The sequence below is a fragment of the Carassius auratus genome, unplaced genomic scaffold (assembly GCF_003368295.1).
Source record: "Carassius auratus strain Wakin unplaced genomic scaffold, ASM336829v1 scaf_tig00043118, whole genome shotgun sequence".
Lineage (NCBI taxonomy): Eukaryota > Metazoa > Chordata > Actinopteri > Cypriniformes > Cyprinidae > Carassius > Carassius auratus.
Genome location: NW_020526762.1, coordinates 28,870 through 45,000, shown reverse-complemented (window position 1 = coordinate 45,000; position 16,131 = coordinate 28,870). Strand labels below are relative to the sequence as shown.

General features: G+C 39.7%; 1 protein-coding gene across 2 annotated transcripts; it reads right to left on the bottom strand.

The window, feature by feature from the left end:
* Positions 1–744: 744 nt before the first annotated feature.
* Positions 745–15,796, bottom strand: LOC113086319 (transcriptional regulator Erg-like). Of its 2 annotated transcripts, none has more exons than XM_026255404.1 (9): positions 15,475–15,796; positions 9,685–9,884; positions 6,109–6,221; positions 3,644–3,847; positions 2,196–2,276; positions 1,909–2,053; positions 1,804–1,832; positions 1,571–1,618; positions 745–1,349 (listed from the first exon to the last, which is right to left on the bottom strand). In XM_026255404.1, exons 1-9 carry the CDS (start codon positions 15,490–15,492, stop codon positions 838–840), a joined length of 1,350 nt encoding a protein of 449 aa, XP_026111189.1. In that variant the 5' UTR covers positions 15,493–15,796; the 3' UTR covers positions 745–837. The 2 variants fall into 2 exon arrangements, with proteins under 2 accessions (XP_026111189.1, XP_026111190.1); XM_026255405.1 differs by having other exon boundaries at positions 1,804–1,860; positions 1,937–2,053.
* Between the last annotated feature and the right edge of the window lie 335 nt (positions 15,797–16,131).

Genomic DNA, 16,131 nt, shown 5'->3' with positions numbered 1-16,131 from the left:
TTGACACTATTTTCCTGTTTAATACTGTAAAGATGCTTTAACACGATCTGTATTGATGAAATCTGCAAGCAAACCTTGCTGGTCTGTGCTCATAGGAAACTGCAAATAAGTGATTATATTTTTTGAGCACAATAATCGTGATTAACCGTTGAACCATTACTGTGCAGCCCTACATTATCATCCTTCATGTGAACGGCCACAACTCTTCCTCATCTCTCACACCTCAGTCCTGTCTTCCTCTTCCTCTCTCTCTCTCTCTCTCTCTCTCTCTCTCAGACCTTCCTCTCTCTCTCTGATATGTTTGTACATTAAGGCACACATGAACATACGTGACCCTGCACCAGTCATCAGGGTCAGTTTCTTGAAACTGAGATTCATACATACATCATAATAAATGATCTCTCCAGTGATGTGTGGTTTGTGAGGAGGACAATATCTGTCTGAGATACAACTATTATAAATCTGGAATCTGAGGGAGCAAAAAAATCTAAATATTGAGAAAATCATCTTTAAAGTTGTTCAGATGAAGTTCTTAGCGATGCATATTACTAATCAAACATGAAGTTTTGATATATTTATGGTAGGAGATTTACTAATATCTTCATGAAGATGATATTTACTAAATATCCTGATGATTTTTGGCATAAAAGAGAAATGTATAATTTTGACTAGTTCGTCAAATTTCGTCTATTTCTACAAATACACCTGTGACACTGATGACTGCAGGGACACATCGGCTCATTAACACTTTCACACTCCTGCTAAACTCCAGGCTCCGCGAGCGGATGGCAGATGTTCTCTCTCCAGTCAGGTGTGTTCTGGAGATGTGGTGGGACTCTAGTAGTAGGAGCCCAGGTGCGAGGGCATGTGTGCGGGGGGGTGTCGAGGGCCGCTGTAGAGTCCCGGCGCCGGAGCGCTCCAGTACGGACCCGGAGCGCTGAAGAAGCCCGGGGAGGAGACGCTCATGGCCGGAGTGTGTGGAGACACGAAGCTCATCTTCTGCGGGTACGAGCTCATGTAGGACAGCTCGGCTGGGTACTTGTAGATGGAGGACTCGGGCGGATGCGGCTGCAGGGCCTGAGCGATGCCGTGGAAGTCGAACTTGTAGGCGTAGCGTTTCCCGTGCACTTTGGTCATGATGTTCTTGTCGTAGTAGTAGCGCAGGGCTCGGCTCAGCTTGTCGTAGTTCATGTTGGGCTTGCTCTTCCTCTCGCCCCAGCGCCGAGCCACCTCGTCCGGATCCGTCATCTTGAACTCGCCGTTGGTTCCTTCCCACGTGATGCAGGACGAGTTCGAGCTGTCGGAGAGGAGCTCCAGGAGGAACTGCCACAGCTGGATCTGACCCGAACCTGAAGCACACACACACACACACACACACCTCAACTATATCACCACTAGGTGACCCTAACCCTGTCCATTCAGGGATAGATTCACTAAACAAGGAAAATTAGCACTAGAATTATTGCAACTATAATGCATGAAGATATTAAGATAGTATATAAATATTAACATCATAAGGTTTTGTAATGATGCCATGCGTGGGAAAGCACTTCACAAATAAATTTCTCACCTGGATTGGCCAGTCTGCTGCTCGTCGGCCCTAAAATCTGATACGGATCTAAGAAGACGATGACAAACTGACATGAGAGACCATCCTAGTGATGCACTTCAGATGATTTATAGAATAATAAAGTATGCTGACAACCGATTAATCGTGTATTCTGAATTCGATTAATCGCGATTAATCGCTTGACATTACTAAAATCAAGACGTGAAACTCATGTTTGTGAGTGATGCTCTCACCTAGCTGGACTCTCTGCTCTTGGGTTTTGCTCATGATGGCAGCATGACTCTGAGGAACTAATGAACACACATGTTCAGGTTAATCGTGAGCATCAGCGGTGTAACGTGTGCAGCACATGTGCTTCTGACCGACCTTTAGCTGCAGACGCCGGCTGACTCCATCCGGAGCGCCGCCCGTGGAGACTGGTGTCTGCTCTGCTGGCGTCTGGAGGGAAGACGGAGGCGTTTGGGAAGATGAAGCTGGCTCCTCCTGAGACACAGATCAGTGTGAGCGACGCCTGACAGTCTGATCTCATTCAGCATCAGCAGCACATGCACCTCAGACAGAGTGTGTGTAAGCGGTGTGGGCGGGGCCAGGGGCGGAGTCAGGGCGGGGCCACAGGGCTGCTTACCTGTATTGCGAGCATGCATTAACCGCGGGGAGTTTTGCAAGGCTTTGTCAACATCATCTGAGGTCAAGTGAGGAAGTGGAGCTGAGAAACAAAACATCCATAACACGTGAAAAATAAAGTGAATCAAACAATTCGACAAAAAACATCCTGCGACACGATGCTGACTGAAAGAGAGAGACGGATGAAGACTGAAGGGTAGATGCATGTGTGTGTGTGTGTGTGTGTGTGTGAGAGACAGCAGACAGGCAGATAAAAACAGTGTTTGAGTCTCTCTCATGTCATGCATATCTAAGAACTCTGATCTCCTCTTCATGTTTCACCCCAAAATCTTCAACAAGAAATCAATTATGATATTTGACATTTAAACTTTGAAGATGTTTTGCATTGTGACACATTTATATCAAACTCTAGTTAATGTAATGCACAGTAATCTGATTCTCATCACTGTTATGTCATGCTTATTTGAATCAGTTCAACAATGATATAATATGAACACTGTACATGATAAAACACGTATTGAAGCTTCATGAGCATTCTGTTTCAATAATGTCACAATGCAAAACATTTCTTAAGATCTCATCCAAAATATACTTTATTAAGTTGGCTTAAATATATATATATATATATATATATATATATATATATATATTTTTTTTTTTTTTTTTTTTTCTGCCAAAAATCATGAGGATATTAAGTGAAGATCATGTTCCATGAAGATATTTAGTAAATCTCCTACTGTAAATATATCAAAACTTAATGTTTGATTAGTAATATGCATTGCTAAGAACTTCATCTGAACAACTTTAAAGATGATTTTCTCAATATTTCGATTTTTTTGCTCCCTCAGTTTCCAGATTTTCTAATAGTTGTATCTCAGACAAATATTGTCCTCCGAACAAACCACACATCACTGGAGAGATCATTTATTCAGCTTTCAGATGATGCATACAGCTCAATTTCAATTTAACTGACCCTCATTACTGGTTTTGTGTCACAAATATCTTTAAAAAAGGAAACTAAAACACAACTATTTTAAATAATTATTAAAAAAAAAATTCTCCTTTGATTTTAGGGAGAAGCATGACCTGGACAGATATAGAAGATTTGCACATTTATAACACGGCTTGCTGTGCATTATCCTGGTTATACCATGGTCATTCCAAGCACTAAAGAGTTAAAGCTGTTAATGCTGTTTGCAGCTCAATATTAGTGTAAAAATGAGGGTTGAGCTGTCAGAAAGAGTGAGATGACAGCTGTGTGTGAATTAGTTTCTGTGCTCCTGAATGTTTCTGTGTGCGCTCTCTCTCTCTCTGAATAAAAGCAGTGCATTAATATAGAACGCTGATTACACTGACACTGAACTACCTGTGCATTAAACAGCTGAAGCCAGTATTCAGACAGACAGAGGAAGTAGATTATCACTGCATGTTAGAGGTCATGTGACTCACTCTCTCTGAGGTAGTGCAGGTGAGACAGCAGGATGTCAGCTGTGTAGCTGCTGGTCAGACGCTGGACGTCGTCTTTGCTCATCTTGCAGAGCTCCTTCCCGTCAATGCTGTGGAACAGAGACAGGTCCACCTCAGGAAGCCCGTACTCCTTCACGGCCCACTCCAGCCACTGACGAACGTGATCCGCTGACCACAGGCTGGGATCTGCACACAGCACACTCTTTACACTCTCTTTACACTCTCCCTACTCACTCTCTTTACACACTCTTTACACTATCTTTATACACTCTACATACTCTTAACACTCTTTATACACTCTTTACACTGTCTCTACACTATCTTTATACACTCTACACACTCTTAACACTTTTTATACACTCTTTACACTCTCCCTACACACTCTTTACACTCTCTTTACACTCTCTCTACACACTCTCTACACTATCTTTATACACTCTACACACTCTTAACACTCTTTATACACTCTTTACACTCTCTCTACACACTCTTTACACTCTCTCTACACTCTCTTTACACACTCTTTACACTCTCTCTACACACTCTTTACACTCTCTCTACACACTCTCTACACTATCTTTATACACTCTTTACACTCTCTCTACACACTCTCTACACTATCTCTATACACTCTTTACACTCTCGTTATACACTCTTTACACTCTCTTTACACTCTACACACCCTTTACACTATCTTTATACACTCTTTACACACTCTCTACACACTCTTTACACTCTTTACACTCTCTTTATACACTCTTTACACACTCTTTACACTCTCTCTACACACTCTCTACACTATCTCTATACACTCTTTACACTCTCGTTATACACTCTTTACACTCTCTTTACACTCTACACACCCTTTACACTATCTTTACACACTCTTTACACTCTCTCTACACACTCTTTACACTCTCGTTATACACTCTTTACACTCTCTTTACACTCTACACACCCTTTACACTATCTTTATACACTCTTTACACTCTCTCTACACACTCTCTACACTATCTTTATACACTCTTTACACACTCTTTACACTCTCTCTACACACTCTCTATACACTCTTTACACTCTCGTTATACACTCTTTACACTCTCTTTACACTCTACACACCCTTTACACTATCTTTATACACTCTTTACACACTCTCTACACACTCTTTACACTCTCTTTATACACTCTTTACACTGTCTTTACACTCTCTCTACACACTCTATACAGTGTCTTTACACTCTCTCTACACACTCTTTACACTCTCTCTACACACTCTTTACACTCTCTCTACACACTTTTTACACACTCTTTACACTCTCTTTACACTCTCTTTATACACTCTTTACACTGTCTTTACACTCTCTCTACACACTCTTTACACTCTCTCTACACACTCTTTACACACTCTCTACACTATCTTTATACACTCTTTACACACTCTCTACACACTCTCTACACTATCTTTATACACTCTTTACACTGTCTTTACACTCTCTTTACACTCTCTCTACACTCTCTTTACACACTCTTTACACACTCTTTACACTCTCTCTACACACTCTCTACACTATCTTTACACACTCTCTTTACACTCTTTACACTCTCTTTACACTCTCTTTACACACTCTTTACACACTCTCTCTACACACTCTCTACACTATCTTTATACACTCTTTACACACTCTTTACACTCTCTTTACACACTCTTTACACTGCTACTCACTGTTCAGACACGCTCTACACTTCACTTCAGTGCCTGGCTCGAGTCAAACGAGCGTGGAAACTGTACAGATCACGAAGTTGTCAGGTCATATGTCAGTAAAAACTAATTTTTCTGTCACCGGTTTATAGCTCTTCAATTGCACGCACAAATGCTGTATATAATTTCATATTAAAGTGCAATAACATATAAAAGATTATGAGACATTAGGATGCGTTTTAGATCCCTGTCATGTTGAGCAGCATCAGCTCTTAGAGTATTAGCAGCCGAACAGAATAATAACCAGCGGATGTGATGTCTGTTCATCAAATGCCTTTATGTTGTTTCTACATTAATTCAAAGATTGCATGTGAACTTATTGCAATATAAATTTATATTTAAAAACTTTAATGCTAGGTGAAAAACGTGTGATTAATTAGTTACATTTTTGAATTTCCTGAGTTTGGTTTGACTTTCTTTTGAAAGCAGTTCACTCAGGTTTGGAACAACACGAGGGAGAGTAAATGATAATAGAATTATAATTCTAATTTTCCTAATTACAATTCAGCGTGTGTCCAGTTCATACTGTACTCTACTCATAAATCCACTTGTTGACAGATGAAAGTTGTGAATCAGTGTAAGCACACACGTCTATGGTCCTGCTTAAACAGGATGTTGTTGGTGAGGATCAGCAGCTCAGCAGGAAGTTAGACAGAATGATGAAGCACACACAGCTGTGATGAGTCACCTGCAGGAACGATCACTCTGCGCTCGCTGCTCCACGTGTTCGGCTCCATAGAGCTGCTGTACATCACTGGAGAACCCTTCCCCTTCACCACAGAACACACATCAGGAGAGGCCCTGCACACACACAGAGACACACACACACACACACACACACATGTTTGTTTTTGTGTAAAGTGTGTTCATCCCATAGGTGTAATGGTTTTTATACTGTAGAAACTGTATATTCTATCGTCCTTCACCAACCCTACACCTAACCCTAACCCTCACAGGAAACTTTGTGCATTTTTACTTTCTCAAAAAAACTCATTCTGTATGATTTATAAGTGTTTTGAAAAATGGGGACATGGGTTATGTCCTCATAAGTCACCCTCTCCTTGTAATACCTGTGTCATACCCATGTCATTATACAGAGTTGTGTCCTGATATGATACAAAAACAAGAACACTCACACACACACTCACACACACACAATACAACACTTGAACACACACACACACACACACACACACACACACACACACACACACTACAAAACAAATATAAACTACCATTCAAAAGTTTTGGGTCAGTAGGATATGTAAGAAATTAGAAGATGCATTAAATTGATGAAAAGTGCCAGAAAAGACACATCTAATGCTCCATAAGATTTCTATTTCCAATAAATGCTGTTCTTCTGAACTTTCTGATCATCTGTGAATCCTGAACAATAAATGCATCACAGTTTCCACAGAAATATTGAGCAGCACAACTGTGTTCAACACTGATAATAATCTTCATGTTTCTTGAGCAGTAAATCATCATATTATTCTGATTTCTGAAGATCATGTGACACTGAAGACTGGAGGAATGATGCTGAAAATACAGCGGAGCATCACAGAAATACATTACACTTTAACACAGATTCACACAGAAAACAGATGATTAATTTCTAATAATATTTTACAATATTTTCTGTATTTTTGATCAAATAAATGTAGTCTCGGTGAGCAGGAGAGACTTTCAAACACATCTTACTGACCCCAAACCAAGTGTTTGTTACAGTGTTCAGCTGAGTGAACTGAAAGAAAGACAGAAAGTGAACACCGGAGGAGCGTGGGCAGATGATGCTAACACTCGATCTGTCCAGAGCGTTTCTTCACTCTTCTTCACGAGGACAGATGTGAGGGATTCTGCTGGAATGTGTCATCTAACTCCACATCAACAGCCCAGAGGCTTCAGACGCATTCGCTCATGTGTCGACCAACTGTTGGGCTCGTGGAGATGGAAAGAGCTGCTAAACTGGCACGCATCTGTCAAACACGGCCAGCGCTGCTGATGCAGGAGCAACGACAGCAGAGAAGCTCACACACTGACCCCAGCTGCTTCACATCACCTTCATCACTCACTTCAACACGGAGACTACAGCCAAACACAGTCTCTGCCTTAAACTACACCACAAAGAATACTACATGAAATAATATATATATAAAAAATAATAAACACACAGTACAGACCAAAAGTTTGGACACACCTTCTCATTCAAAGAGTTTTCTTTATTTTCATGATTATGAAAATTGTAGATTCACACTGAAGGCATCAAAACTATGAATTAACACATGTGGAATTATATATGGAATTATATACATAACAAAAAAGTGTGAAACAACTGAAACTATGTCATATTGTAGGTTCTTCAAAGTAGCCATCTTTTGCTTTGATTACTGCTTTGCACACTCTTGGCTTTCTCTTGATGAGCTTCAAGAGGTCGTCACCTGAAATGGTCTTCAACAATCTTGAAGGAGTTCCCCGAGAGATGCTTAGCACTTGTTGGCCCTTTTGCCTTCTGTCTGTGGTCCAGCTCACCCCTAAACCATCTGGATTGGGTTCAGGTCCGGTGACTGTGGAGGACAGGTCATCATCACTCTCCTTCTTGCTCAAATAGACCTCGATGCCTTCAGTGTGACTCGACAATCTTCATAGTCATCAAAATAAAGAAAACTCTTCGAATGAGAAGTGTGTCCAAACTTTTGGTCTGTACTATATATATATATATATATAAACTAATACAAAAGTGACAAAAATACCAAAATCTACTAAATGTTTAACTAAAATAAAAAAAGGAAACAGAAAATAATAAAGACGATCACAGTATCTCAGTGACACTAAAACAGCACTGTCTCTGATGTCTGATTTTCTTCTATTTGTTGAGAAAACTGAAGCTGGTTTCCATCTGGTGAGGAACACATTATGATGATCAATGAGTGTTCTGGGCAGAAGATCACTGGATCATCATCTTTCCATCGAATCAATCTGATGATCTGATAGTGGAGAGACGGCACAGAGCCACACGTCCTGACGACTTCAGAGGAACAGCACAGACCAGATCCAGAGCGCTTCTGTGTGTCTGTATCAAGCAGAGCTGTGCCATAACCCCCCCAACACACACACACACACACACACACAGAGACACACACACACACACACACACACACAGAGACAGAGACACAGACACACACACACACACACAGACACACACACACACAGACACACAGAGACACAGACACACACACACACACACACACTCACACACACACACACACACAGAGACACACACACACAGACACACACACACACACAGACACACACACACACACACACACACACACACACACACACACACACAGACAGAGACACAGACACACACACATACACAGAGACACACACACACACACACACTTTTCAAAGCATGCTGTGCAGAAGTGTTCAGATGAAAATCTATATTTGATTAACAGATTTTCTGAGCCTTTTTTCTAAACTGACAGAGATCTGATATCATGCTGCGCACACACAGAAACATTCAGGAGGTCAGAAAATTGTCTATCAGCTAATCTTCAACATGTTTTACAATAAACAATACTTCTGGATTGAACTATTTTTAGAGTTTAGCATGAAAAAATGCTGTTTTATAAAAGAAGTTACTGACTTTTTGCGACAGGATTCATCTTAAGGCATTCCTCATTCATTCCTAAGTGATCCGTAAACAGTGACTGAGTGATCCACAACTCTGATGGAAATTCAGAGACTTCATGGCTGTAATGTGTTTGGTTATTAACTCTTTCTCTGCCAAACACAGAAGTGTCCGTGTTCTCACTGTTATACACTAGGGGGCGCTGTTACACATCTCCTGAATGAGTCACTGATCAAAAACACAGACCAGGAAGACGCAGAAACGAGCATCTCGTATGAAAACTAATGTGATCCTCAACACTAACAGTGTATAAAGAGAACAGTCTGATGCTAGCGAGTGAAGTGTGGATCCAGAAAGTGTTAAAGGAGTTCTGATGGGAGACATCTACTGCAGCTTTACTCTGATTATATTACTGAATATTGGATCTGTTGCATGTTCAGATATTCATACAACAAAATATTATGGAGGCCATGAGATTTTAGTCAAAATAAGCAAAAACGCTGTCAGTGGCTGGCAACTTTTTTCAAACATGCTGGCAGGGAAAGAGTTAAGGCACATGTGATCCATCTCTGATTATGCCTCTGTGTGACCCCGGTCTGACCTCTCTCCTGCTCTGGGGGTGTGTCTCACCTGGATCCCGCGCCACACTCCAGCTTCACAGTGATGCGTCCAGGGGGCGGAGCCAGCCAGTCCTGCTGATGCACTCTGGGACTGAGTTTGTTTGGGCCGTATTCACCGGCGGCGGACGCCGTCATGTCCGTCTTATACTGAGACACTCCGTACGAACACTCGTATAAAGACTGATCCTCACTCACCACCGACAGCGCCTCCTACAGGACACACACACACACACACACACAGAGTTTGTGTTTCTGAGCTGAGAGTTCATACAATTACTGCCAAAAAGATCAGAAATGTAGTCCTTGGTTATATCCATCAGTTGTTGATTGGCTGTTGAGATGTGGGCGTGGCTATCTACAATGGAGGCGAGTCTAAATGTGAGCTTGTAGTGGATTACAGCCAGTGTTGGGTTAATTTCTCTAAAAATGTAATTAATTACTAGTTACTAATTACATCTTCAATAGTCTAATTAGATTACTGTACAAATTATGCTCTTAAAAAAAGTATTTAATTACTTATTACTTTTTAAATCCTATATCAACCTCGATTTTTAAATGAATGGTACAAGGACGGAAATGAAAAGGTTATTTTGATTCTTCAAGTTAATACATAAATTATTCTGGTCACACTTTAGATAAGGGTCCGATTCTTACTAATAACTAACTATTAACTATGACTTTTGCTTCAAAATACTCCTAATTACTGCTTGTTCATTCTTAGTAAAGTAATAATAATATTACATTTTATTTATAATGCGCTTTTCTAGAACACAAAGCGCTACAAACTAATAAAATACAAAACAACAATAAATGCAATACAAAGTAAAAAGTATAAATCATAAAGTACTCATTACAGTACAACACAGTAGAATATTACTGACAGTCCATAAAAGCAATTTAAAAAAGATCCATCACGCACCCTAATCTCACAAAACACTGGACTTTTGGTCGTTCCTAGGATAGCAAAGTCCACTAAAGGAGGTAGAGCTTTCTCTCATTTGGCTCCCAAACTCTGGAATAGCCTTCCTGATAATGTTCGGGGTTCAGACACACTCTCTCTGTTTAAATCTAGATTAAAAACACATCTCTTTCACCAAGCATTCGAATAATGCATCTAATAATCTTGGAATGCAGTTATATTTGATCAAATGCTCATTATTACTTTTTTAGCTTGGATTAAACTAATTGATTTTGCTTGGTTTGAACAGCAGCTATGCAATTATGTAATTCTGTCTCTGTTTCTCTGTTTTTGCAACTCAGCAGCTCAATCAGGAGAGATCTGAGTCGAGCTGAAGCTGGACGCTTGTACAGTTACACCAGAAGAGAATTTACTGGATAAAACACTCTGAACTATCCATCAGAGACAGAAGACATGGGCAGACTGATCGTGTTAATCATTTAGAGATCTTAGACATTCATGAAACAGGAGCTATATAGAGTTAAACTCTACAGATGAATTCAAACAGAAACAGGGAGAGTATCATGAGGAGCGCAGATCTGGGATCAGCTGCAGGAAAAGGAAGTGATGTCGGAAACCAGATGAATCTGCAGGCCGCTGATAACAGAGCTGTGAAGCCCATTAGTGAGTCAGAGGAACCTTAACCTGAGAGAGAAACACACTCCAGCACACCACACACACACACACCAACTCACAGTCAACATCAGCTTCATCAAGATAACACACTCACAACTCCTGCGTTCCAGCAGATATGAACTTATTAAACACGGCAATAACACACACAATGCCCCGCCCACCACACGCTCTCAGCCAATCAGAGGGAAGCACGGCAGTGATTGACAGTCTGCACACCTCAATAGAAAGAACAGCAGTGATAAACACAGAAAAGTGAATGAAAGAGATGTTCTAGAGCAGGGTTCTCCAACACACTGGAGGTTTATCTTCTGAGTGTATGTGACTGCCTTCTTTCAGAATAATCCAATCAGAGTTATAATACTGTGCATATAGCCTCCCTTGTAGTCAGAAGTGTGGAGATTTTTACATTAGCTTATGTAGAACTGTTTATGGAGCAGGTCAAATTTAATTGATCATTCAGACTCATCCTTTTATAAAAAGGTTTTCAAGGCTGATATGTTATAATTTTATTATAAAAAATGGTCACAACTTTTAGTACATGTCAGTAGATAACACGTTATGAATATTTTTGTTAGTTTAGAATCTGGCCATGATTTTTTAAATGTTTTATTTCACCGTTTAGACAAATAAAAAGTGCATAGTGCTGCTAATTTTATTTGTTGGCTTTTGGTAAAATTATTTCAGTGTGTGTATCGGTTCTTTTTAATATTTCCTGCACATTTGAACAATGCTGTGTACAACAGTTTGGACTGATAGATTATTAAAGAGATTTAAGTGTAGCTCTCAGCCGCTTTCATTTATAAAAAGTAGCTCCCATGTGAAATAAGGTTGGAGACCCCTGTTCTAGCGAATGTAAGCAGACTTGTATGGGTTTACGCGACGAGAAATCAGCGTTTGGGTCATTCACACATGTAACCACAGACAGGAAGTGCTCCGCTAGCATTTCCTGCATTCCTGACAGCACGGGATAACAGGGGCTGGGAATGGAAAAGAGGAAAAAGCTCATCCATCTGCATTTGTGAGAGCCTCTAATGAAGCGAGGAAGACGCCCATCGTTAACGCCGCGGGAGCGACACGAAATTAACCTCAGAGCAACGCAAATACAACGCTCCACCCTCCACAGAGACCAAGAGTGTGATTGTTCACCATGTTCAAAGAGTTTGAGTGAAAAGAGTTATCATAGTTAACTAAAACTAGTCTGAAACCATTAAAAACATGTTCCTTAGTTGAAATATTATACAAATATATATTATATACACTGCAAAAATTATTCTCTTACTTATTTCAAAACACAACACACAATTCTCTGTGTAACACACACAAATCTAACAGGAAGTATCTTGACTTCCTTTTTCAAACACGAGAAAGCCACAATACTTCATCAGTAACTCCTCACATGTGCTTCACTGAACACACATCTACACAACTACACAAGCTGGATCTGTGTCTTTAATTGTGTGCAATACTGTGTTCACAAACACAAATGCTAACAGGAAAAAGTTTGCTTTTGTGAATTTTTCAACATCTCTCTGCAGTTACTTTCAGTCTTGTGCAGTAATGTTCACAGGAGCTTTATGTTTTAAACAACTGTGTGCATATATCCATAAACTATTCTTATTCTTATCTAAATCAGAATACTGACAAAAATTCGAATATCTTGATACTAAAATATCGCTGGTTGGGGGCGGGACTATCTGCTTGACTGACAGACGGCAGGAGAGTTTAGGAAACCTGTTCGGACTCAGCCATTATTTCTGTGAGGAATGACTTGATAAATGTTCAGAATGATTCATATTAATATTATAAGTGTTCACCGTATGTGAACCGACAGAAGCGTTTGTTGTTTAGACTCAAATCTGACTTTCTAATAAAAGTTGAATGAAACATGAAGAGAAGCAGAGACAACAGCAGAGATCAGCATCTGATGAGTTTCACATTCTCAGCACATCTGTGCGAATCATCTCTCCACCGACTCCATGTTCAGACATCTCTACAGTCAGACACGCGTGTTTACATGCGTGACCCGGTGGATCTTAAAGAGACAGTGCATGTAACAATCCATCTTTTACTCTCCTCGTCATGTTTCAAACCTGTTCGGCTTTTCTTCTTCAGTGGAGCAGTGGAAATAAAAATAAAAGAACCAAACAACATTTAAGCAAAACTGACTTTAAATGTATGGACAAAAAAAATAAAAATCTAAATATCTTCTTTTTTTCAGTAAATACTGACACAATGATCATTTTCAGATCAACTATCTCTTAGAGATCCGTACAGAAACCTTCATGTCTGTGTGTTATATAACTGAACTGATAACGTTTGTAGTGATGCTCTTGAATGGCAGTGTCTCATGGTACGAGAACTAAAGTGTGTGAAAAACTCTTCTTGACTAAACGAAGCATCACAGGTCAGCTTTAACCAGAGGAACAGTCTCGATACTTCATTCAGCAGACGCTTTTATCCACACGAGAAATGATAAAACACTGTGAAGTAGAGCTGAATTGAAGCAGACGCAAAATAAATAAACTGAAGAGGATAAAATATTCCACTGAAACTTTAAACTCTGCAATCATAAATCACTGATTCGTGAGACGCAGGACAAAAGGGTGCCATAAATAAATACTGTGCTCAGACAAATGAAACTTAATTTATGTATCTTATGTGTAGAGCCAGTGAGCTATACTTCGATTCAACCTCACAACTTTACTCTTTTTTTTATCAAAATGTGCTTTTTACCTTGGACTGTGTAATATAATTGTAACTTTATCTTTAACAGGAATTAAGTTGTTTTAACATTTCAAAACACTGTCATGTTAGCAGACAGATTACACTTTCAGATGTGACCAACAATTTGTCAACAAATATAAAACAGCAATGAAATATTATACAAAAAATAATCTGAGAGTGGTGATGAAAACCTGAATTTGTAATCATTTTAACTGTCATTGAATCAATTATTTACCGTATTAAATCAAACACAACAATCAGTGAGGATGTTACGGTTTATAAAACAATGTTGAAATAAGACGGTAACTTTAAAAACAGTTATATGAACAAATAAAACAATTCATTGTTTTCCTCTATCCATGTACATTCACCGGGATCTCAATATTCACATTTAAACACTTTAACAAATGATCCAAAATTTTCTGAGCCCTTATGATCAGAATATGAGCATGTTACAACTGCTGGACGTGTTTTGTGTCATGTCTCAAGAATCAGTGAAAAACTGAAGCAAATGAGATTTCAGTCATAAAAGCTCCAACTTAACTAGCGTTTAACCAGTCTAACTTTCCCTTCTCAGATCTAACTGAATAAAACAGGGTTTCTGCAGGGTTGGGGAAGGTAAACTTCTCCAGACAAAGTCAATAAAAAGTTAAGAATAAATTGAAGGGAACACAATACATCAATATGGTCTCTTAAATCTGAATGTCATATATTTGCAACACTTTACATTTTTTTCAAATACAACAGATCTCCATTCCTATGTAATTCACTTACCTAAAGCTTTTAGATCGGATAGCTCTGCTCACAAACACTAGAATATGGAAATAACTTTTACCTTTTGAACATGCCTTTAAAAAAAAAAGAGAGAGATCTGTCTTGTTTTCCGGTGCAGATGTCTAAAGTTCCTTAAATCAAGATACATTTACTGGAGATGCAAGATCAGCATATGAAGTCTTGTTTTTGAATTTATGAAAAAAAAAAAAAAAAAAAAAAACAATTCTGCCAAAAGGCTCAGAAAAATCTACTTAATTCAAAGTGAAAATAAGTTTTCATTCCTCACTGAAAGATATTGTTTTTGTTTTAATCATAAACTCACTTGATTTTGTTCAGTTTCTCAGAAAACATCTAACGTGTCCTGATTAAAGGATGTTTAGATATCTGCACTGGAAAACAAGACAAATACTGAGGAAGGGAAAAAAAAATTCACAGTTAATGCTTTAAGACTTTCTGCTCTCATTTAAGACATTTTAAGGCCTTAATTTGTGAAAAGAGTGAATTAATACTTTGTAAGACCCTCAGAAACCCTGTAAAAGTTATGATCAGTTGACTAAGTTGTATGACTAGTCAAAGCAGTTTATGAAATCAGCCACAGATTTGACCTTAGAGTCTCCACACAGAGCGAAGTTCCACACACACTCAGAAGATGAGCTGAGACACGTGAAGGAGCTCTCCAGAAACGAGTGTTTGAGGAGCCGCTCTTACCTTGATGGTGCTGGCCATGCTGGAGCAGGACGGCCGTCCTCGCGCCGCTGCCGTGTGTGTGTGTGTGTGTGTGTGCGGGGTTCTGCAGAGCGCGGTTCGGAGCGGATGAGATTGTGCTAAAGCTGGAAGTGAAGTCAGCCTGCAGGAGGAAGAGCTTTCTATTGCTTCTGGACGCGCAGCTCGAAGAAACAGGATATTTGGGAGAGCAGAGATAAGCTGAACTGAAACAATGATGTTTTTCTGGATGTGTGTAAGATGGAGAGACAGGATACAGATGTGTGTTACAGACAGACGGACAGATGAAGATCTGACCTCTCAAACTCTCCTCAGGTGTGCACTAATGCACTAATGCACTACGAACACAAGGGTCAAACACACTCGATCACAACACAAACTGATCATAGTGACCAACAGCACACACAAACACACTCAACACTGAACATACACACACACCGCTTTTTAACTAGCAGAACTAACTGAAACCTCTAACAGCACAGATCAAGTGTGTGTGTGTGTGTTCCTCTGATTCTCTTGAGTAACATCAGTTGCTTTGAGGAAGTTACCGTGAGACACGTTACAGTGTGAAGAAATCAGTGAACACAGGAGAGACGCCCTGATTAACACACACACTGAACACACACACATACACACACACAC